The sequence below is a fragment of the Girardinichthys multiradiatus genome, chromosome 14 (assembly GCF_021462225.1).
Source record: "Girardinichthys multiradiatus isolate DD_20200921_A chromosome 14, DD_fGirMul_XY1, whole genome shotgun sequence".
NCBI lineage: Eukaryota > Metazoa > Chordata > Actinopteri > Cyprinodontiformes > Goodeidae > Girardinichthys > Girardinichthys multiradiatus.
In genome coordinates this window covers 16,388,958-16,413,958 of record NC_061807.1, presented here as the reverse complement: position 1 = coordinate 16,413,958, position 25,001 = coordinate 16,388,958, and the positions used below count along the sequence as shown (strand labels likewise).

At 39.4% G+C, this 25,001-nt stretch overlaps 1 protein-coding gene across 2 annotated transcripts in view; it reads left to right on the top strand.

Annotated features, from left to right (window-relative positions):
• Nucleotides 1–20,019, top strand: part of chrnb1 (cholinergic receptor, nicotinic, beta 1 (muscle)) — a 29,760-nt gene extending 9,741 nt beyond the window's left edge. For both annotated transcript variants that reach the window (XM_047385161.1, XM_047385160.1), the window contains 7 exons: nt 1,949–2,057; nt 2,143–2,287; nt 2,528–2,713; nt 3,891–4,114; nt 10,365–10,543; nt 19,129–19,276; nt 19,391–20,019. In XM_047385161.1, coding sequence (XP_047241117.1) covers nt 1,949–2,057; nt 2,143–2,287; nt 2,528–2,713; nt 3,891–4,114; nt 10,365–10,543; nt 19,129–19,276; nt 19,391–19,537 — 1,138 coding nt within the window. In that variant the 3' untranslated portion in view covers nt 19,538–20,019. The remainder of the gene's footprint in view (nt 1–1,948; nt 2,058–2,142; nt 2,288–2,527; nt 2,714–3,890; nt 4,115–10,364; nt 10,544–19,128; nt 19,277–19,390) is intronic.
• The last annotated feature ends 4,982 nt before the right edge of the window (nt 20,020–25,001 follow it).

Genomic DNA, 25,001 nt, shown 5'->3' with positions numbered 1-25,001 from the left:
CATCAAGAAAGCTTTGTGCGTATGATCCAACACTGACCTAAGTGTTCAGCTAATGTTTTGTATATACCACTCATGGCAAATAAAGGTTTAATGATAGATCGGAAGGCTGGATCTAACATGTGCATATGGAAAATCAGCAAAAAGTAGAAGCTAAGGAAACTGAATGATCCACCTGTTTTTGGTTTTATTTATGTTTTTATATTTTGTGAGGTGAGTGTAAATGGAAGAGAAAACTAAGAGTCAAGCTAGCAGTTATTCAGAGTCATGCTTTTTGCTCATTAAAGTCACAGTTCAAAGTTAGTTCAAGATTTGAGCAAACAGTAAGCTGGAAGCTATTCAGAGTTAAACCTTTTCATTTTTCAGCTAACAGCTAATCAGTCAGGCATTATTTACAGAGTTGACCAAACATTGAAAAAGCATCATAGAGTAAAGCTAACAGTGTCGCGGAGTAAAGCTTACAACTAACTAATGAAATGCTAATAGCTAACCAGTGTTAAGCTAACAGCATCGCAGAGTGAAGCTGAAACTACATAAAGAAATGCTGACAACTTATCAGTGTTATCTACCAGCTGCATGGAGTTAAGCTGAAAGCAACAAATATTGTGCTAAGACCTTTTTAGAGTTAAGGTCATTGGTAACTGGGGTTAAACCAACAGCTAAAGTTCTCTTTGGAGTCAAGCAAGCAGCTACTAGGGTGTTTTCAAGAGTACATTACCATCATCTCCAACTTTAGTAGCAGTTAAGTTAAACTCTACACCAACTAGGCCTTACACATTGTCTTGACTGACCAGATAGTTGTTTAGACCACCACTTTTGTGTTGTTACGGGTCAGTCTTTTTGCTCCTTTGCCTTTTCGTACCATTGCAGTTTTGATTGTTTCATACTCAACTGTATAGTATAGAATGGTAGTGTTGTAGTACTAAAGACAAGACCAGTCTTGAGACCACATTTTCAGTCTTGGTGTATTCTCAGTCTCAATTACATTTTTACTCGGCCTTGTCTTGCTCTCACAATGGACTCAGGATTTCTTTCTCAAGGCCACTGCAGCAACATCGTTTTTTTTTTGTTTTTTTTTACCACAGCCTTAATGTAAAACTCAATGCAGTTAATGGCAAGTCAGTGATTAGCTGGGTGTATGTGTTGCTTAGAGTTGTCTGGGTTGTCTCCTTAACTTGTTACCAGCTTATCCGGTTTATTGAACAAGTGGCGTGTAGTAGATGGTCTTCACTTAAATGGTATACCTCACTTAAATAATTTGGCACCTCTGTGCAACCAGATACCCTGGAGCCCTGTTTCAGGTTAACTTTCTAACAAGCTGTTGCAGGCAGATATATTTTAACATTTAACAATTAAACAATTACATATTACATAAATATGATTACAGTAATGGTCTTGAAAATTGCCTCAAAGTGGTTTGGTCTTGGACTTGGCCTCCCTTAAAGTCTTGGACTTGACTCGGTCTCGAGTTAGGTGTAGCCATCTCCCATGGGACATCTTCTACCATCTACACGTCAAAGCACACCTGCAAGAAGGACATTTCATGCCCACTTTGACAACTGATAATAAGTCTACTGTAGGGAAAGGTGGTTATTAATAATATCTACCAGCAGGTCACCTGCTGGTAGGAGATCATTTACAGGTACAAAATGGGCAACATACAGGTACATCATAGGGTTACCAGTTGTTAAAGAGGCAAGTTCACATGGAGCTGTGGAACAATCTATGAAATCTTTTTGAGACCAAACTCATTTTATGAACCTTGAAAAAAGTACTATACCTTTCATTGAATGGCTTTGCTCCACCAAGCCAGGATTTCTGACTTTACTGAAACTTCAGTGTTGGTCCACAAATACAAATCACTTTAAATAAAAGCATTTGTTAAATTTACACATAAAAATGTAAAGCAAGAAACTTTTTACTCATGTCTCTTTTACATCTCTGTTTGCAGTAATGATGGTGTGTTTGATGTGGCCCTTCACGTCCATGTTCAGGTTTACAGTAACGGCAGGGTAACATGGACACCCCCTGCTCTCTACTGCAGCTCCTGTGGAGTCAAGGTGGACTGACCTTTTTTTCTCTTCCAGTGGTTTTCCCTTCAGTTCTTTGAGTCATTTACACACCGGTGATTGTTTTTCATTCCAGGTTACATATTTCCCATTTGACTGGCAGAACTGCTCAATGCAGTTTCGCTCTTACACATACGATTCAACAGAGATCAACCTGCAGTACGCAAGAGACTCGAGAGGCAAGGAGATCAGGGAGATCCAGTTGGATGAAGGCTTCAGTGGTGAGCACCAAACCGTGTTCGCCTAAAAAGTCAATTATGTCTAATTTACATTAATATTCACAGCTTTTTTCAAGAGATTTTTTCATTCTTGTTTGATTGTAATCTTTATGTCTTCGACCCCCTTGTGGTCTGCAGATTCGCTCGTTTCTTTGCCATTTCATGTCTGACTTTATAAAATTATTTTTATTAAACCAAGGTGTTCCTCTTAATTAAAATAAACCTGTTTTAATGTTTCTCCAGAGAGCGGCGAGTGGTACATCAGACACAAGCCAAGCAGGAAGAACATGAATGACGACATGTACGAAGAAATGACTTTCTACCTGATCATAGAGAGAAAGCCTCTGTACTACATCATAAACATCATCATCCCCTGTATCCTCATCACAATCATCGCCATATTCAACTTCTACCTGCCTCCGGATGCAGGTAAACACTTTGCAATAGTGATTTAAATCACTTAAGCTGGAGCTCAGCATTTCTAGATTTACTTAGTTAGAAATAACATTTAGTTAGTCATTCATCTTAAAAGTCTTATATGGAAAAAAATTTATTTTCAGGTTTTATTTTTAAGGACGCAAATTTGTTGATCATTAGCGGGTTGTAAAAGTATTTCAATCTAACCCAATGTGAACTGAAACACACTAAAGATTTCACACTGCCATTATTTATCAAAGAAAGATGAACCCAAAATACAAAAGATGGGTATAAAAGTAAGTACACCCCAGGATCCAGCAGGTGTATAACCTTCTTTGTTTTTTTGTATTTTGTATTGAGGTTTACACATATTTACTTCTGCACAGCCCTGTTAAGGTTTCACTAATGCATTTCAATCCAATTGAGGTCTGGACTTTGACTAAGCCATTGCAACACCTTGATTCTTTTCTATTTCAGCCATTCTATTTTACATTTGCTGCTGTGTATGGGATTATTGTCTGCTGGTTACCCAGTTATGACCAAGCTTCAGCTGTTTAACAAGATGGCCCCACATTTGACTCTTCAATCCATTGCCATACAGAGGAGTTCATGGTCAACTCAATGACTACAAGAAGCCCAGGTCCAGTGGCGTCAAAAAAGCCCATATCATAACCACTCTGCCACTGTGCTTCACAGTTGGTATGAGGTGTTCATGCTGATATGCTGTGTTTAATTTTTACCAAACATGGTTCTGTGCATTTTGACCCAACATCTCTACTTAAGTCTCCTGTGTCCAAAGGACATCAGTCCAGATGTCTAGAAGGAGAGACTTTATATTGGTTGAAAATATCCTTATAACCATTCCCAGATTGATGCGCAGGAACAATTGCTTTTCTAGGGTTATTCATGAGGCTTTTCTGTATGCTCCAGACCAGCAAAATACTGAAACTCCTGCTTTTATAGAGGGATGGTTCCACTGATAATGAACCAGTTATCAAGTGCATTTACTCTGACACCATCTGGCTTCTATATTCTTTCTTTAATGTTGAAGAAGCAGCAGTGGTATACTTTGTTTTTCCACACAAAGCTTTTCTTTTTGGTTTCGCTGACTCTGGAGATCAACAAACTGATGCTAAACCGTTTATAGTAAGGAGTAAAGATGTGTTATTTTTTTATCTCTCTTTGCCAGGAGAGAAGATGGGTCTGTCCATCAACGTGCTTCTCACCCTCACTGTGTTCCTGCTGCTGCTGGCCGATAAGATCCCTGAGACATCACTTGGTGTCCCCATCATCGTCAACTACATCATGTTCACCATGATCCTGGTCACCTTCTCCGTCATTCTGAGCGTGGTCGTCCTAAACTTGCACCACCGCTCCTCCAACACCCACATGATGCCCATGTGGGTACGCAAGGTCAGCTTCGCAGATATAGGCTTTCCAACACGTAAACAATATGCTCCAAATCTAACCGGTGAATTGGAATTTATCATATTCTCAACTAGAGAAAGTTTAGCACCACCAGTGGAGTTTGAAGACTATAATTGTATTTTCTTAGATATTACGGTAAAGTAATTCTAGTAAATCGGATTAATATAACAAATTGTAACAAAGGATGATTTAGTTAATTTAAAATGTTTTCATGCTTAAAGTTTATAGCAACTGTATCTTGTTGACAAGAAATTCCTCATCCAGTATGAAGGATTGGGCTGTTAATTTAGCATGAATCTGTTTGAGGAGGCAGCAACTGTTGGATTAGGCCAGAGTTGACAATTTAAACGTCATCCTGTACCATTAACCTCCATCAGCAGCCGTTGCCCTCACATACATTACATTATGTACATTATGTGAAGCTAATTACAGCTCTGTAGGTTGGTCTGTCACGGTTTCAGGGTGCATTCACTTAAGACTGTACCTTAGTACTTGCATACAGGTGATTTACACAGTCTAATGGAGCTGAGATGGAGGAGATGACCTTTATATGTTCTGCTTGTTTCGCTCCTATTCGCCATAAGATCACTGAGTTCATAAAATGTTGGAGGAAGTAAAGTTCTGCAAACAAAGTATTTGCTAAAAGGACATTTATGATTGTTTGAGACCTTATCTTGTATTTATTAGACATATAAATGCAAGTTTTTGCAAATACAGCTGAAGCCTTGTATTTTCCTTCACTGCATAAAAAAGAACCATTTTTGTCTCCCTGTCTGACATTAAAAGAGACTAAATGTTTCTTGGTTTAGGTCAGATAGGTTTACTGGTTTATTTCTTCTGGCTAAAACCCAGGATATTGGGTAAGAAAAGTATTTTATTATTTCCTTCAAAGTCTGAAGTTTACATACACTGAGATCACTATACCTTTAAACAATTTCAAAAAACCTGGATGATGATTTCATGCCTTCACAAGTTTCAGGTAAATTAATTCATAACATCGGCGTTAACTGGCGGCACAGCTGTGGAGTTACACTCATCTGTTCAAACAATTGTATAAAAGCATACGCTATGGGAATGTCATTCATACTGATCAGGAAAGAGATGGTTTCTGTGTCCAAGAGATGAACGTGGACTCGTACTTACCCCGAGATACTTGAACTCCTCCACTTGAGGCAGGAACTCCCCTCCAACCTGAAGAGGACAAGCCACCCTTTTCCAGTCGAGTACCATGGCCTCTGACTTGGAGGAGCTGATCTTCATCCCAGCCGCTTCACACTCGGCTGCAAACTGCCCCAGCGCATGCTGTAGGTCTTGGCTAGAGGGGTCCAGCAGGACCACGTCATCTGCAAAAAGAAGAGACGAAATCCACTGGTCCCCAAACCAGACCCCCTCCGGCCCTTGGCTGCGTCTAGAAATCGGTGACCGCTGCCGGAGTCCAACATGCACCGGGAACAGGTCTGACTTAAACTCCTGCTCCGCTCGTACAGAGACCGGATGGCCCCTAATTAAGGGCCCCCGATTCCATACTCCTGGAGCACCCCCCACAGGGCATCACGAGGGACACAGTCGAATGCTTTCTCCAGGTCCACAAAACACATGTTGACCGGTTGGGCAAACTCCCATGAACCCTCGAGTACCCTGTAGAGGGTATAGAGCTGGTCCAGTGTTCCAGGGCCGGGACGAAAGCCACACTGCTCCTCCTGAAGCCGAGGTTCGACTATCGGACTCTACTCTCCAATACCCTGGCGTAGGCCTTACCAGGGAGGCTGAGGAGTGTGATCCCCTTGTAGTTGGAACACACCCTCTGGTCCCTCCGGTGCTCAAAGCTCTCCCGGAGGTGGGAGTTGAATACATCCCTGGCCGAGGGCTCCGCCAGGCATTCCCAGCAGACCCTCACTATGCACTTGGGCCTGCCAAGTGTGTCCGGCTTTCTCCTCCTCCAGCGGATCCAACTCACCACCAGGTGGTGATCAGTGGACAGCTCAGTCCCTCTCTTCACCCAACTGTCCAAAACATGCAGCCGAAGGTCTGATGATACGACAACAAAGTCGATCATTGATCTCCTGCCTAGGGTGTCCTGGTGCCAAGTGCACTCATTGATGGACACCTTTATGTTTGAACATGGTGTTCATTATGGACAATCCGTGACTAGCACAGAAGTCCAATAACAAAACACCACTCGGATTCACATCGGGGAGGCCATTCCTCCCAATCATGCCTCTCCAGGTGTCACTGTCATTTCCCACGTTGGCGTTGAAGTCCCCCAGCAGAATAATGGAGTCCCCGGGAGGGGGACTATCCAGCACCCCCAACAGGGACACCAAAAAGGCCGGGTACTCTGCACTACTGCTCGGTCCGTAGGACGAGACGACAGTCAGAGACCTATCCCCAACCCGAAGGTGCAGGGATGCGACCCTCTCATCCACTTCATCCACTGGGGTAAACCCCAACACGAGACGGCTGAGCTGGGGGGCAACAAGCAAACCCACACCAGCCAGCTGCCTCTCCCCGTGGGCCACTCCAGAGTAGAAGAAAGTCCAACCCCTCTCAAGGAGATGGTTTCCAGAGCCCACGCTGTGCGTGGAGGTGAGCCCGACTATTTCTAGTCGATATCGAAACGTTGAGTGTGAGCAAGGAGGGTTACAAACCTGATTCAGCTCTGTTGGAAAGAATGGCTTAGAATTTCAGCAAACTATCATGAAAAGCTTGTGGAGGGATGTCCAAAACATTTAACTAAGTCTTGCAATTTAAAAAGCATTTCTCCCAAATACAAAGGAAATGTATGCAAATTTCTGAATTTGAAGGAAAAAAGAATTTAAAGATTCTCTCGTTATTCTGGCATTTTGGACAACAAATTCATTAAGGTAACCCTAACTGATGTTAATCGGAGTAAGATTAGTCTGATTTAATTATAGTAAGAAAGAATTATAAGGGTTATGGTTGGGCTTCTATTTGTAATTTTGTTTCTATGTGTATCTAAATATCTGGTTTGAATTATAAATTTGTACTGGAAGTTTTCACTTACAGTAACAAACCAGTTTGCATCAAGCCTGAGAATATTAGCGAGCATAAGCCATAAAACAAGCGACACTAAAGAGGCGTGAAAGTCGAAGACCGAACAGAAAACGTAAAGATTTTAAATTTTGATATTTCACTGTATTTGACCAAGTAGTAAATCAAAGTGTCACAACAAGACAAAGGGAACTGAAATGAGATGTTCAGACTGAAATCAGTTTGAAAAATATTAAATCTCATTTGGGAAAACATATGAAAGCGGCCGGGGTAAAATAGTCAGCTTTGAGCCATTTATGCATGCAATTCAGTTATTTGACCAGTTTGGGGCACTCAGCGAGCACTGAAATTTGAATTCCAGATAGAAAAGTCAATCCTTTAACATGAGAAAAAATAAATAAATAAGACAAGGAGAGTAACATACCTTGTCATGATGCAGCAGAACACTGTGAATGCCACACCATCGATCCAGGATACACATAATATTCAGATCAGCAGTGCATTAAAAACAACACACATACTTCAGAGACGCTACAGGACTTGATGCTCCACAAAATCACTTTTATTTCTTTATGTCTAGACACACGTAACAGATGTTTTTCTAAATGTCAGCAAACATGACAGGAAATGAAACAGGGTCACGGCAGCTTAAGAAATTTAAAATGTGGTGCTGACAACATTTTTATCGGTTGTTGGTTCTAGTGTGGCTATTGCTAAACAGAGCTTTGAAACCATTGAAATCTATACTAGTACATTATTATATTTATTATATAATACAGCTTAGTGCTTCATGGTAATAAAGTGCTTTCAAAGTGCATTTTTTTGCAATGTTCAACAAGGTAAACGATCCTAATGTTTATATTAGGAGCAGCAACTTGTGAGACATTCCTATTTGAGATATTTTAGATTCAAATATCAGAAATTTCTGTTTGTTTTGAACAAAGAATGTGATGGAATACAGTCAAAACAGTCATGTTAAATTATTAGTGAACAAAGAACATCATCAAGACCAAGGAACACAGCAAACAGGTCAGGGAGAAAGTTTAGAAACAGGGTTAGGTTATAAAACAATATCCCAACCTCTGAACATCTCGCAGAGCTACATTCAAACCATCATCTGATAATGGAAATGCCACATCTGCAAACCCATCATGGCCGCCCACCTAAACTGACCCTCCCGGCTAGTAGAACATTAATCGGAGTAGCAGCCAGGAAGACGCAGGTAATTGTGGAGGAGCTGCAGAGATCCCCACTGTTGATCAAAAATCTACAGAGGACGGACTTAAACATGTGGAAGAAGGTGCTCTGGTTTGACGGGACCAAAACTGAACTTTTTTGGTTTAAGTGCAAAACACTTTGTGGTGGAAAACTAACACTACACATCATCCTGAACACACCACAACATGGTGTTGGCAGCATCATGTTGTGAGGATGCTTTTCTTGAGTAGGGACAGGAAAGCTGGGTGAAGCTAAATACAGGATAACATGTTTGGGTCATCAATTAAGAAACTGTTTTTCTTGTGTGACAAGAGTTCTGAACACCTAGTATTTTAGGCATTTTTTATGGGGACCCAGAGCTTGGAAGAATCCTTAAAACCCACTATTGTTCTTGAGAGACTTTTTACTCCATGGTTATTTTCTACAACTGACTCAGCAGACAGTGGGAATAAAAAACCTCAGGAGGCCAATTAAAACTTTAAATTCATTTCTAAGCATATATAAGGTCATCATTTTTAATTCTTAGTCTTTCACCCTTCATTAAATGTCACCTTGCATATTCAGTGCCAGCGAGGTTTTATCTTTAAGTCCTGTCAGTCAATAAGGGCCAGACGAGAGTTATTTCGAAAACCATTTAAAGCACATCAAACAGAGCATAAATGAGCCAATTACAACATCTATTATATTGATCAAGGGTCACATTTTCACCTGTGGTGTGCTCTTTTATAACTGAGTGCCCTGGTAATTCTTTAAAAGGCAACTTTGAACGAATTTTTGTTCTCTCACCAAGGATCCATCAATCTGTAAATTTGAATTTAACAGCGGAGACTTGGGTGGTGCCCAACACAAGTCTTACTGAAAGTGCTTCATTGGAAAATCCAGAGTTATACGCTTTTCTGAAGTGCATCATGAGCCTGGAGTGAGGAATTAAAGAGCACTAGTTTCTTCTCAGGTCTTCCCGCAGCAGCCTTTGTGAAAGGATGTTTTCCTGCCAATTTACACAATGGATGGGCAAAAACATCAAACAAAATCCATCCATCCATCCATCCATCTTTCATTTTCCCTTTACAAACTCCTAAAGTGTTTCCATTCTCCACCAGTCCTACATTCAGAGATACCAGATCTCAGAAGCTCTCTCTTTTCATTTTCCCTTTACAGACTCCTAAAGTGTTTCCATTCTCCACCAGTCCTACATTCAGAGATACCAGATCTCAGAAGCTCTCTCTTTTCATTTTCCCTTTACAGACTCCTAAAGTGTTTCCATTCTCCATCAGTCCTACATTCAGAGATACCAGATCTCAGAAGCTCTCTCTAAGCCTGGTGTCTTCACACAGTGATGCTTTAACTGGAGGACTTGGTGGTCTGATCCCCAGTAGCTGAAACCATCTTAAAGCTCCAAACTAATAGATGTTTGTACCAGGGTAGTGTGGGTCGACACAGAAGGCTTTAGGCCGAAGTGTGAAGTAGGACTGTGTGATATTCAAAAATCTTGCAATTGCAATAATATTAGCAAATATTTTGCTGACGCTTGTGATTTATGCCCATTTTCTTCCTTTCTCTCTTTCCCATCTGTGCTTCCATCACTCTGTGACCTTTAGCATTTTAGGCAATGTCACATGTGTTTGGTGTGAGCATCTGCAGCCGTGGTACTCGGCCCAACTGCCTAAATATTATGTTAGCATACAAATGCAGGGTTACACAGCTGGAAAACAGTCATCAATTATTGGACTCCAGACTGCGCTTTGTGATATGAATGTTGCAGACACTGATATTGGAATAAACATATATTCACAATATATTGTGGATTACTGTAAGTATAGATAATGTCTGCCTCCCCAAAGTCCTTTGTAAGAGAAATAGCCTTAGGTTGCTGAAAAAAGAAAAAATATTATGTTTGTATTCTTAGAACAGAGCTCTGTCAGATTTAATCTTTAGAAAGTGGAACCAGCTGGCATTTAAGCTATGAGGGTAACTCTTTGCCCCTTTACTCCCTTTCTCCACCCAGATCTTCATCCACATGCTGCCTCCTTACCTCTGCATGATGCGTCCAAAAGTAGAGACCCCGCTTTCCCTCGAGATCATTCCCCGCAGGGAAAAACAGATGGTGATGTCCATCAGCAAAGTCGTTGATGAGTACTTTATCCGCAAGCCTGACATGTCCATCTTGTTCCCCAAGCCCAACAGGTGAGGATCATTCTGCTCTGGAGATTAGCTCCATTATTTCTCACTGACAAACATCTGTTTGTCACTGAAGGACTGGCACTGAAGGTCTGATTTGGAAGCATTTTGGTAAAGGTCCAGGCAAGTGATGGGCATGTAAAAGATTTGATTTGCAAGAAGCTAGCGGGCTCTAGAGGGCCTTCAATTAGTGTGTTATGGGTAAGGTAGGATTGGTACAGGCAGTTGATGAGGCATCCAACAGTCAGTCGAAACAGTGGCTGAAGATTAACAGAGACTCCTTTGTATGAGGTAGTCTCCTTGCAAATCTTCGACGGAGTATTAGGGCCAGGCTCAGAGATTGTTTTTTAATCTACCAGTATAAAGTAGTAATATTACATGAATAATGTCGTAACTTTATGAGAATAAAGTCGTAACATTATGAGAATAACATCGTAGGCTAATATTACGTGAATAAAGTTGTAACATTAAAAGAAAAAAATTGTAGTTTAATATTACATGAATAATGTCGTAACTTTATGAGAATAAAGTCGTAACATTATGAGAATAAAGTCGTAGGCTAATATTACGTGAATAAAGTCGTAATATTACGAGAAAAAAGGTGTAGGCTAATATTACATGAATAATGTCGTACCTTTACGAGAATAAAGTCATAACATTACAAGAACAAAGTTGTAGGGTAATATTACAAGAATAAAGTTGTAACATTACAGGAAAAAAGGTGTAGGCTAATATTATATGAATAATGTCGTAACTTTACAAGAATAAAGTCATAACATTATGAGAATAAAGTTGTAGGCTAATATTACAAGAATAAAGTTGTAACATTACAAGAATACATAAAGTCTTAACATTGCAAGAATAAAGTTGTAATATTAGGAGAATAAAGTCATAACATTACAAGAAAAACGTCTTAATATTACAAGAACAATGTAAAAACTTTACAAGAAAAAAGCTGTAGGCTAATATTACATGAATAATGTTGTAACTTTATGAGAATAAAGTCGTAACATTATGAGAATAAAGTTGTAGGCTAATATTACAGGAATAATGTCGTAACTTTACGAGAATAAAGTCATAACATTACAAGAAAAAAGTTGTAGGCTAATATTACAAGAATAAAGTCGTAACTTACAAGAAAAAAGGTGTGTAGGCTAATATTATATGAATAATGTCATAACTTTACGAGGATAAAGTCATAACATTATGAGAATAAAGTTTTAGGCTAATATTACAGGAATAATGTCGTAACTTTACGAGAATAAAGTCATAACATTACAAGAACAAAGTTGTAGGCTAATATTACAAGAATAAAGTCGTAACATTACAAGAAAAAAGGCGTAGGCTAATATTATATGAATAATGTCGTAACTTTACGAGGATAAAATCATAACATTACAAGAAAAAAGGTGTAGGCTAATATTACATGAATAATGTCGTAACTTTACGAGAACAAAGTTATAACATTACAAGAAAACAATTGTAGGGTAATATTACAAGAATAAAGTTGTAACATTACAAGAAAAATGGTGTAGGCTAATATTATATGAATAATGTCGTAACTTTACGAGGATAAAGTCATAACATTACGAGAAAAAGGTCTTAATATTACTAGAATAATGTAAAAACTTTACAAGAAAAAAGTTGTAGGCTAATATTACAAGAATAAAGTCATAACATTACAAGAACAAAGTTGTAGGCTAATATTACAAGAATAAAGTCGTAACATTACAAGAAAAAAGGCGTAGGCTAATATTATATGAATAATGTCGTAACTTTACGAGGATAAAATCATAACATTACAAGAAAAAAGGTGTAGGCTAATATTACATGAATAATGTCGTAACTTTACGAGAACAAAGTCATAACATTACAAGAAAACAATTGTAGGGTAATATTACAAGAATAAAGTTGTAACATTACAAGAAAAATGGTGTAGGCTAATATTATATGAATAATGTCGTAACTTTACGAGGATAAAGTCATAACATTACGAGAAAAAGGTCTTAATATTACTAGAATAATGTAAAAACTTTACAAGAAAAAAGTTGTAGGCTAATATTACAAGAATAAAGTCGTAACATTACAAGAAAAACGGTGTAGGCTAATATTATATGAATAATGTCGTACCTTTACGAGAATAAAGTCATAACATTATGACAATAAAGTTGTAGGCTAATATTACAAGAATAAAGTCGTAACATTACAAGAATACATAAAGTCTTAACATTGCAAGAATAAAGTTGTAATATTAGGAGAATAAAGTCATAACATTACAAGAAAAAAGTCTTAATATTACAAGAACAATGTAAAAACTTTACAAGAAAAAAGCTGTAGGCTAATATTACATGAATAATGTTGTAACTTATGAGAATAAAGTCGTAACATTATGAGAATAAAGTTGTAGGCTAATATTACAGGAATAATGTCGTAACTTTACGAGAATAAAGTCATAACATTACAAGAAAAAATGTGTAGGCTAATATTATATGAATAATGTCGTAACTTTACGAGGATAAAGTCATAACATTACGAGAAAAAGGTCTTAATATTACAAGAATAATGTAAAAACTTTACAAGAAAAAAGTTGTAGGCTAATATTACAAGAATAAAGTCGTAACATCACAAAAAAAAAAGGTGTAGGCTAATATTATATGAATAATGTCATAACTTTACGAGAATAAAGTCATAACATTATGAGAATAAAGTTGTAGGCTAATATTACAAGAATAAAGTCGTAACATTACAAGAATAAATAAAGTCTTAAAATTGCAAGAATAAAGTTATAATATTAGGAGAATAAAGTCATAACATTACAAGAAAAAAGTCTTAATATTACAAGAACAATGTAAAAACTTTACAAGAAAAAAGTCGTAGGCTAATATTACATGAATAATGTTGTTACTTTACGAGAATAAAGTCGTAACATTATGAGAATAAAGCTGTAGGCTAATATTACAAGAATAAAGTCGTAACATTACAAGAATAAATAAAGTCTTAATATTGCAAGAATAAAGTTGTAATATTACGAGAATAAAGTTGTAACATTACGAGAAAGAAGAAATTTGTCAGAGTGGAAAGACACGTGGATTTAAAAAAAACAATAATTTTTCAACTGCATGCAAAGCTGCAGGTGGATGATGTTGAATCCTGATTTACTACCTTGTTTCATTATTTTCATTTCAAGTTGAGTATTTGAATTCAGCACATGGAGATGGTGCACATTTAGCCTTTAATCTATTTAAATTAATTTAGCTAATTTTGCCATTTCCACCAAAACACCAAGATGTCTAAATAAAATAAACAGTCATGGAAGAATTGAAAATAACATTTTCCGCAACAGTTTCACATATTTATTACATTATTTGCATTATTTCAGTCTAATCCCATAGAGATCTGCTAAATGTTTTTGTGAAACTTGGACTCGTTGATACAAATTTTACCTGACTTTGATTGCTGGTTAAGACTTTAATTAACAGCACACAAAGTAAATTTTCCTACCCTCTCTGCTATGAGCAGTCATTATTTAGGAGCAGAGGTGACAACGCATCTTATACCTTAAAACAGGTTTCTTAGAATTACAACCCAGTAACCCACAATTTTATCTAAAAGAGCAATAAAACAACTTAAATTATTACATCTTGTTTGTAGGTTGAAAATTAAGACAGTGTTTTTAAAGAAAGAATTCTCGGTTAATTTTTGCCCCTCAATTTACATTGAAACCCGGAAAAGTTGTGACCTAAAATCACAAACAAATGCTTAATTTAAAAAAAATATATGTTTCTAACCCCAGCATGATCCATGACTGTTGCTCAAAGCTCAAAGGAACAAAATGGAGTAGCTTTGCTGTAATATTTAAAGCCTTCCTGTTATCTGCTGAAAGTCTGGTTCTCTCACAGCGTTCATGAACACCTGACATGCCTCTGTACAAGATATAGTTTCCTTTCTAGAACAGTCGTCCTCATTTTGTGTTTCCTCTGAGTTCACCTCACTGATACTGAAAATGGCTAACTTTCATTTTTGTTCCCTCATGCTGTTAAATCTTAGATATGATGTGTTCACTGGACAGAAAAAGATCAGATTTTTGAGTTTCTGACTGGGCCGGTCACTGGTCAGGGCCAGTCAAGCTTAAAATCATCTGATTCTAGTCACCCTTTGATTTCATTGCTCCATTTCTATAAGGAACCATACCTTTGGATAACATTAAAAAGCATAAATCCATAAAACCCTTCATTTAGAGCCCATAATTATCATTTTCATTACAGATTCCTTAAACCGTTGAGTAATGATTTGGATTTGGGCCAGCGCTGGGTGTCTAACCCTAAACTGGAGATCTGTACATCTTGACATTCAGCTGAGTTACGTCCTAACAATCCTGCCTTCAAGTTTTTTTCCCATTAAAACACTCCCAAACTGTCCTAACTGTGTGTAGCTGTCCCCCTGTGAGACGTAAAATATGTCTGGAGGGAAAGAACAGCCGCTGAAATAATTAATGACCTGCACAAATTGACTCTGACACATAAGAGCGGGAAGATGTGTGTCTCGGTAAAAGAAGGAGGGGTGTTGGAGTGTAGAGGGTGGTTGTGTCAGAAGAATTTGATGAGACAGCAGTATCTCCCATTAGGCCATATATACACTCACATGCACCTTTCTAATTGGTTTAGTGGATGTCTTGGCACCAAACGTAGCCAGTTTTCCTTAAAATTAATCTCCTGAATAGTAATTTTCTTCTTGCTGATGAAGTGCGACTCTGAGTCATAAAAGACGGAGCAGGGAAGGGGGTAAAAGGTCAAACTTTATCTCTTTCCCATCCTTTCCCACCTTCTCTGTCTCTCCACCAGGTCTATGTTTCTGTCTAACTGATGGAGCTTCACCTGTCTTAGGTCACAGCCTCCTCACCTGCCATGCTCAAAGAGCTGTGATGGCAGCTCTGCATTGTAAACTCACCATTTCATGAACAGAATACCAAGAGGCTGTTTTCCTCTGACTCCAGCATGTAGTTACAGTGCAACACTGCACTCTGGTGGAGAGATTCTGGAGCAGCAATCCAGATGACGTTTTTAAAAGTTTTTTTTTTGTTTGTTTTTTGTTTTTTTTGTTTTATCTGTTTTTAAAAAACAAAAATATTTATAGTTGTAAAACATTTATTAAAAATATTTAAACTTAATATTATTATGGAGATTACTACATATAGTTATAATTAGTATGAATAATATCTAATACTTCTATTAATGTTACTTTGCATGATATGAAAATAACCAAGATGAAATAAAAATCTGATTTATGGATTAAACCGATGTAAAACCTCAAAAAGTGAGCAGTGAAACTGTCATTTTCACAGGTCCAAATGCCTTGTGTGGATCAGAACCACAACTGGTGGCAATAATCAGTGGTAGTAAAATCCCGGTTCGGTATGTTTTCTGTACAATTCAATCCAGAAAAATAAATAAAAATATATGATTTTTTTATTTTTTACTTCAGTAAGCAGTAAACAAAGAATATTTTAAAATTTCTATCGTGTAATGTGATTTATTTATGTTCTTAAACTTAAAAAAGTGGAAAGTTAAAACAGCTCTTTATTCATTCGGTCTACGTGCGGACCCAAATGACAGAGCTATTTTCAGTACCAATACGTCTACTGTTACACATCTAGTAGTAATTTAAAGTCTAAGAAAAATTATAAACAATTAAATTAAACAATATATAATTCCTCCAAATCCCTAACGACTAAGCGAAACAAACCAATATGCAGGTAAACCAATGAGGACAAACTGGTTTGTTCAGGAGTACGAAATGAGGGTTGAAGAGGCCAAGTGACCTCATTTAAAATGTACAGGGTTTGGACAATGAAACTGAAACACCTGGTTTTAGACCATAATAATTTATTAGTATGGTGTAGGGCCTCCTTTTGCAGCCAGTACAGCATCAATTCGTCTTGGTAATGACATATATAAGTCCTGCACAGTGGTCAGAGGGATTTTAAACCATTCTTCTTGCAGGATAGTGTCCAGGTCACTACGTGATACTGGTGGAGGAAAACGTTTCCTGACTCGCTTCTCCAAAACACCCCAAAGTGGCTCAATAATATTTAGATCTGGTGACTGTGCAGGCCATGGAAGATGTTCAACTTCACTTTCATGTTCATCAAACCAATCTTTCACCAGTCTTGCTGTGTGCATTGGTGCATTGTCATCCTGATACACGGCACCACCTTCAGGATACAATGTTTGAACCATTGGATGCACATGGTCCTCAAGAATGGTTCGGTAGTCCTTGGCAGTGATGCGCCCATCTAGCACAAGTATTGGGCCAAGGGAATGCCATAATATGGCAGCCCAAACCATCACTGATCCACCCCCATGCTTCACTCTGGGCATCCAACAGTCTGGGTGGTACGCTTCTTTGGGGCTTCTCCACACCGTAACTCTCCCGGATGTGGGGAAAACAGTAAAGGTGGACTCATCAGAGAACAATACATGTCTCATATTGTCCACAGCCCAAGATTTGCGCTCCTTGCACCATTGAAACCGACGTTTGGCATTGGCATGAGTGACCAAAGGTTTGGCTATAGCAGCCCGGTCGTGTATATTGACCCTGTGGAGCTCCTGACGGACAGTTCTGGTGGAAACAGGAGAGTTGAGGTGCACATTTAATTCTGCCGTGATTTGGACAGCTGTGGTTTTATGTTTTTTGGATACAATCCAGGTTAGCACCCAAACATCCCTTTCAGACAGCTTCCTCTTGCGTCCACAGTTAATCCTGTTGGATGTGGTTTGTCCTTCTTGGTGGTATGCTGACATTACCATGGATACCGTGGCTCTTGATACATCACAAAGACTTGCTGTCTTGGTCACAGATGCGCCAGCAAGACGTGCACCAACAATTTGTCCTCTTATGAACTCTGGTATGTCACCCATAATGTTGTGTACATTTTAATATTTTGAGGAAAACTGTGCTCTTACCCTGCTAATTGAACCTTCAAACTCTGCTCTTACTGGTGCAATGTGCAATCAATGAAGACTGGCTACCAGGCTGGTCCAATTTAGCCATGAAACCTCCCACACTAAAATGACAGGTGTTTCAGTTTCATTGTCCAACCCCTGTAGTTCTGTTTCTTTTGTTGTTTTCCTTATTGTCATGTGGGTTTACTTGGTAAAAATGTGAATGTTTTTGTGAAATCTGATCATGTTTTCTATTTATTATTTTCCTCATATATTATTACTTTTGTTGAGGTTAGGAACTGTGGTTGTGCTTCAGCTCTCAGCCTGGTCTTCCTGCAGTATTACTGAAGAAATGTTTGTTTTTCATATAATAGAGGGGGAAAAACAGGTTTGAATTACTGTGTTTGGGCCTTGGTGTGAACATTTCTCAGTGACAGACAGCTGTGTTATGAAGGTTCCCTCAGCAGCATTTTCCTGGCTTTCCCCAGCGGCTCCTTGGCACCAGCAGCAGCTGACAGTCGGTAACTGAGGGAAACAAGTAAACACAGAAACATTCACACATATTCACGTAGGGTTTCTGGGCCAGAGAAGCCCGGTCAGCAGAATCCAAGCAGTGACTCCCACAGTGGTAGCAGGGGTGCAGGGAGCTCCTCTGGCCTTCCCTTTATTCCCCTCTGAATGACAGAAGAGTACAAAGCAGGTCTATAGCCTGCTTCACGCATACCTCACTGTTTTATAGGTTTTAATTCGTTTTTGGACTTGGACCAGATTACCAGGTGCTGCAAGCTTGTGTGGATTTCTGCAGTTTGGAAATAAAATATTTGCTTTTTACCAAAACACACTGAGTTTATAGTTTCACCGTTTGACATACATCTCATTGGAGGTGTATCGTTTTCTTCATCCTGAATTATTTTTGACCTCTTACGTGAGAGGTGTGGGTACCGTGAACCATAACTTTGAGCAATGTTGCACATTGACACACATAATCTAACTTGGACACAATATTCTTTGGTGGTAAAGTTGATATTTATGTTGACATGTACCTGTTTCTGACCGAATAATTGCTGCTCCAACTATGGAGCAAATTGGCCCTTTCATCAGAACCTCTTCAGCGTAAGAAACTTTCACATCCTGCGTTAAAACCCAATTTTACCTCCTGGCTTTTAAATCAGAATGACTCTCCCTACCTTTTATGTGTGGAACGTCTTACTCAGGTTTTATGTAAAACTTTGTTATTTTATAATTTTGCCCCATGTTGTACGTTATTTGACTATTTTAGATGTCTAGCAATTACATGTGCTTTTGAAATACATTGTACTTGACCTGCACAGGTTGTAAAATATTACATGGATTTTTTGTTTATTCGTAGGTTTAAACAAGTAACCAGTATGAAGGTTTAATGGCATAAGCAGCAAGTATCTTCCATATGTTAAATTTCCTAATCCAGATGTTGCATTGAAGCTAAATAAATATCTTCTTACTGGATCAGCTGAGTAAACCAAGAGTTGTTACCTCGTTCATCCAGCAGGACCATCTCTATAAAGTCTAATTTCATCCAGATATTCTCTTATTTCATCGATAAAGGCATAATCTGTAGCTCCTTTTCGCCACGTGTAAATGTAGTTTTGTTCTTGTGGCTCTGCTCTACAGGTTCCAGCCAGAGGGTCTGTGCACAGATTTGAAGAAGTTCATTGACGGTCCCAGCACCTACCTTACTCTGCCTGACGAGCTCAAGTCAGCTATCGAGGCCATCACGTACATTGCTGAGGCCCTGCAGGCTGAGAAAGACTATGAAGCTGTGAGTTTTCCTCCTTCCTCCTTATATCATAGGATCCTTGCAGACTAATCCCAATGCACTCAGATTTCCTTTTCCTTTTCTCACTACCTTTTCTTGATCCCCATCCATCATCAGCTGAAAGAGGACTGGCAGTACGTGGCCATGGTGGTGGACCGCATGTTTCTCTGGATCTTCGTCGTCTTCACCACAGTGGGCACTCTGGCCATTTTTGCTGATGCCAGCTTCAATCACACCCCCACAGATCCCTTCAAATGGGCCTGAGGACCTGAAATACTGTGTTTACCTGTGCCACCCTTCAGGAAATGGTGCAGAACATTGTTCCATAAGTGGAGTCAGGCTAGATTCTTACACTGTGACAGTTTCTGTCCAGGGATCTATGTGACTTTGATGTTTAAAAGCATTTTAGCCACAGCTGAACTCAGATATTTCAACATGCTGTTAACACATAAACACCATGAAAAGCCAGTTGCTATAATAAGCTGGCAGAGTGCCTTTCATACTGCCTTTACAATGAACGTGGCAAATGCCTGGGGGATATTTCTGCAGCCAGTGTAATCCTATTTGTGCTTTAGACACTGCTGCATAGGTGCACATTTGTTTGGAGGCTAATCTTGTGTTAAAGTGCAGAACATCAGTTTCCTCTGTCTCACAAGGACACCAAGTGTCCTTTATGGTACATACATAGCTGCAACTGGGCATTTGTTTTGGTCATTTTAATAAAGATCTGAGGGGAGGATATCAAAGGCTTCATCTGTTGTCACAATGCTTCAACACTCTGTGCATCACCTGCCCATTCAGCTAATATTAGTCTAATTAGTCGGTCTAATAATAGGCAGTGGTTTCTGCATGCTGGGTTTCTCATGTCCCTAATATCTATTAGTTTCGTTATTTACATAATTCCCAAAGATTAAAACAGCACAATATATGTAAAACGTATAGCGATGTCTGAGTTTAGCAAAGAAAGTGTAGAATCTACACTTTTCATGTTAGCTTGTTCATGCAGGTTAAAACAACAATATTTCTTCAGTAGTATAACCATTCAGCATCACACTCGCACCTAAGGACAATTTAGCAAGAAAGCAATTACCCTAAGAGTCATGTTTTAGAACTGTTAGAGGAAGCTGGAGTACCCCGAGAGAACCCGAGAGAATACAAGGGGAGAACATGCAAAGGCTGGGAATCCAACCCAGAATAGTTAAATCAATAAAAAATATACACCTGGAGCTACATGCAGAGATTTATGGTGTTGATTTAATATTGCAGTGACAAATTTCAAGATCTAGATCTCTGCCTATTTGAAGCTGTTAGACAGGTTCTGCTTTCAATGTTTTTTGTTTTTTTTTTGGTTCTACATGTCTGCTAGTAACCAGGGATGGTTGGTGATCAATAACAACTGATTAAAGATTTAACAAGGGTGGTATTACTTTCTCGCATTGGGCCTCACAGTTTTCTGAGGGTCCAAAAGCCTGCAGGTTAGGTTAGGAATGGGGAATCTAAATGAACCTCAGGTGTGTGCGCAATTGTGTCTGGATGGTCCAATCTGTTTTTATTCACTGTTGGACCTGTGTTAGTAAGGTGAGTAGGATGAGCTTTCAAGGAGGTCTTGGTCAGCGATGCCTTCTTTAATATTATTTTCATATTCTTGACCTACAGCGCAAGCTCCTTACGCCGAAGCATTTAAAGCTGAAACTTTACACTCTTTCTCATCAGATCTTCCTGTTGACACTGCTGATAGCTCTTCAACATTATACACCTTTACACAGCATTATCACTGCCATACTGGTCACGTTTGCACTCATCTCCTTCCTCAGACTCTTAGTTAACACTCTGGCCTTGTATGATACTCCAGATTAGCTGGAGCCCCTCTGACCGATGTATTTATACTCGGTGCGTTGGCATGCACGGGGGCAAACCTGAGACATTTTGCTTCTCTCAGCCCTCATTGTGGCTCTGATTTATGTCCAGAGGGTTTTTTTTAGGGAGAGGGGACAACATGACCCAGGAGGCAGCAGAGAACAGAGGGGAAGAGCATGATACTAAATGACAGCAGAAGAACAAGCCCTAAATCACATAAATCACCTTCATAAGAGGGCAAGTTTGGCCTGTCCTGATGAAGAGTTAGAAGGCGGTTTTTGTTTTACCAGTTCATCTATGTTTCAGCCCTCTCCAAGTGTCATGAGATGGATGATGAACAGGAACAAGAGCTTAGATAAAAGCTGCTCAAAGCGGGCTGTATCACCTGGACAGAACTCTGAGTAGAACCACATTCCAAGGGCATCAAAACGAGTCGCTTGAAATGGATCAGTCAACTGGCAGTGAACTTGGCTTATCCTTTCATAAATAAACAGTCAAAGCAACAGTTTGACTTCAACCCCCATGCCGCCTTGGGCCTGTCAGAAATCCCAACAAAACAGCCAGAAAGGTGTTAAAAGAACTTCTGTTTAATGTTGTCCAGTTTTATGTTATTCAGTCAGATTTCAAGGAAGATACATGGCCCTTCCAGTGAGCACGTTTCAGTGTGGGATGAGACACACGGATTACGTAGCTAAATGCGCACATGTTGCATTCTAGCTGGACCCAAACCTGGTACTGAGCTAGGGGCAGGTAGGAAGAGACACACAGTTTATTCTAGTAACACCAGAAGCGCAGTCAGCGGATTCGGAAAAGAATCAGTCTTACAAACAGTTCGGAGAATTAGCTGGGATAGTAGAGAAAAAAGAAAGAGAAAAGAGAGGGAGCACTAATGGCACCTTAGGTGAAGGAAGTGTGATGATCTGAGAGAACAAGAGCTTGTGACATGACTGGAAAGATGTCTGAGCAGAGAACAGGTTGGTGGATCTCCCTTTAAAGCCAATCCCCGCAGTCACCTGACCTCTACCTGACAGCAATAATTCCAGTCACATTACCTTTCTGTGCATTAAACAGTGAAGGGTGGACAATCTGATCTTCACATATGGCCTCTAGCCACAGGTTGTTTGAAAAAATGTAAAACAATTTAGCTGCAAAGACACAGGCCATATACTGTAAAACGCATATGTGCACTACTGCTTAAGAATCAACGCAACTGTGACTCCGATGTGACACCAATGACTCAGTAATAGCACAACCTAATGTCACACTATGAAATATAGATGTTTTCACTCACCTCGGGATGCTAAATGCTTGATACTGATAGTAAAACATACTCCATCACTTACCGTCTAATTAAGCTGGCCTATAATTATCTAACCACTTGGGGCACCGACGCACATTGAAATTTCTTTCAAATACGGTCAGTTGATTTGTTAATTTGAAAAAATACCAAAAAGGAAAAATGGAAAAATAACATAATTGGTCAAGATGCAACAAAACAGTGTGAACTCCAAAGACAAAAATATTTCAAAGACATGACAGATCTTGATGTTCCACAATATCCTTTTGTTTCCTCAACCACGCACCAAGTCTTTTTTAAATAACAGCAAACGAGAGGAAATGTTAGGAAACTGTGTGACAGCAGCTTAAAAGAACAAACAGGTTACTTTTTGTTTGAAATAATCAAATAAATTCAATTAAAGAGAGTTAAACAATGAGAGTCCCACAGATGGTTTAGAAACTGACAGCAGGGATAAAAATTTATAAAAACATAACTTTATTTTGATTTACCAGCTCAGCTATAAATTGAACTCAAAATATTTTAATTAAACAAGATTCACACTTTTTATTTTGTTGGTCTACAAAACAGGTTTTTAGTATCAACAAAATTGGATTATGAGTCAGTCTTTCTTTTTAAAAAGCTTGCTGTACTTTGGCATGTTTGATGAATATACAGGGGTTGGACAAAGAAACTGAAACACCTGGTGTTAGACCACAATAATTTATTAGTATGGTGTAGGGCCTCCTTTTGCAGCCAATACAGCGTCAATTCGTCTTGGGAATGACATATACAAGTCCTGCACAGTGGTCAGAGGGATTTTAAGCCATTCTTCTTGCAGGATAGTGGCCAGGTCACTACGTGATACTGGTGGAGGAAAATGTTTCCTGACTCACTCCTCCAAAACACCCCAAAGTGGCTCAATAATCGATAATTAAGAGTCAGAGAGGAAAATTAAGAGTCAGCCTAACCCAAATAATTATTGTTTTTCTGAATCTGGCTCCCCTGCGCGGCCTTGATGGCTGGCTATCTTCAACTTCTCCTGGAAGTTATGTAAACATGACGCTCTGCTCCCTCTGCTCCCTCCCTTCCCTGAGGACATCTGTGGACCTGCTCAGAACTTTGTGGCCGGTTGATGAACATTCCAACGAACCATCAAGGACAATGGCCTCTGTGACAGTGCTTCATGGACTTACTTGCACACACTCACTTGCACACACACACATGCTCAAGATAAACATATGCACCCCCTCACACCACCTTCACCGTTCCCGGCATGATGTTGTTTTGTAAACTTGTTGCTTCTTTGTGCTGAGGTTTTTTGCAATCTCAAACTGTATCCTGCTAAGGATAAAATGTGAAATATGATTTTTTCCCACACTACTTACCTAATGTGGCCTCTTCTCTCATCTAGCAAGGGCAGCACCTGTGAGTGAGCAGCAAAGCCTCGGTGAGCCGTCCCCCCCTTGTCTTGTGTCATGATGTATGTTTGGATGGGTTGTACTGGAATTCTAATTTCCCCTTGGGGATCAATAAAGTATCTTTGAATTGAATAATATTTAGATCTCGTGACTGTACAGGCCATGGGAGATGTTCAACTTCACTTTCATGTTCATCTAACCAATCTTTCACCAGTCTTGCTGTGTGTATTGGTGCATTGTCATCCTGATACACGGCACCGCCTTCAGGATACAATGTTTGAACCATTGGATGCACATGGTCCTCAAGAATGATTCGGTAGTCCGTGGCAGTGATGCGCCCATCTAGCACAAGTATTGGGCCAAGGGAATGCCATGATATAGCAGCCCAAACCGTCACTGATCCACCCCCATGCTTCACTCTGGGCATCCAACAGTCTGGGTGGTACGCTTCTTTGGAGATTATCCACACCGTAACTCTCCTGGATGTGGGGAAAACAGTAAAGGTGGACTCATCAGAGAACAATACATGTTTCACATTGTCCACAGCCCAAGATTTGCGCTCCTTGCACCATTGAAACCGACGTTTGGCATTGGCATGAGTGACCAAAGGTTTGGCTATAGCAGCCCGGCCGTGTATATTGACCCTGTGGAGCTCCTGACGGACAGTTCTGGTGGAAACAGGAGAGTTGAGGTGCACATTTAATTCTGCCTTGATTTGGGCAGCCGTGGTTTTATGTTTTTTGGATACAATCCGGGTTAGCAACCAAACATCCCTTTCAGACAGCTTCCTCTTGCGTCCACAGTTAATCCTGTTGGATGTGGTTCGTCCTTCTTGGTGGTATGCTGACATTACCCTGGATACCGTGGCTCTTGATACATCACAAAGACTTGCTGTCTTGGTCACAGATGCACCAGCAAGACGTGCACCAACAATTTGTCCTCTTTTGAACTCTGGTATGTCATCCATAATGTTGTGTGCATTTCAATATTTTGAGCAAAACTGTGCTCTTACCCTGCTAATTGAACCTTCACGCACTGCTCTTACTGGTGCAATGTGCAATCAATGAAGACTGGCTACCAGGCTGGTCCAATTTAGCCATGAAACCTCCCACACTAAAATGACAGGTGTTTCAGTTTCATTGTCCAACCCCTGTAGTTCTGTTTCTTTTGTTGT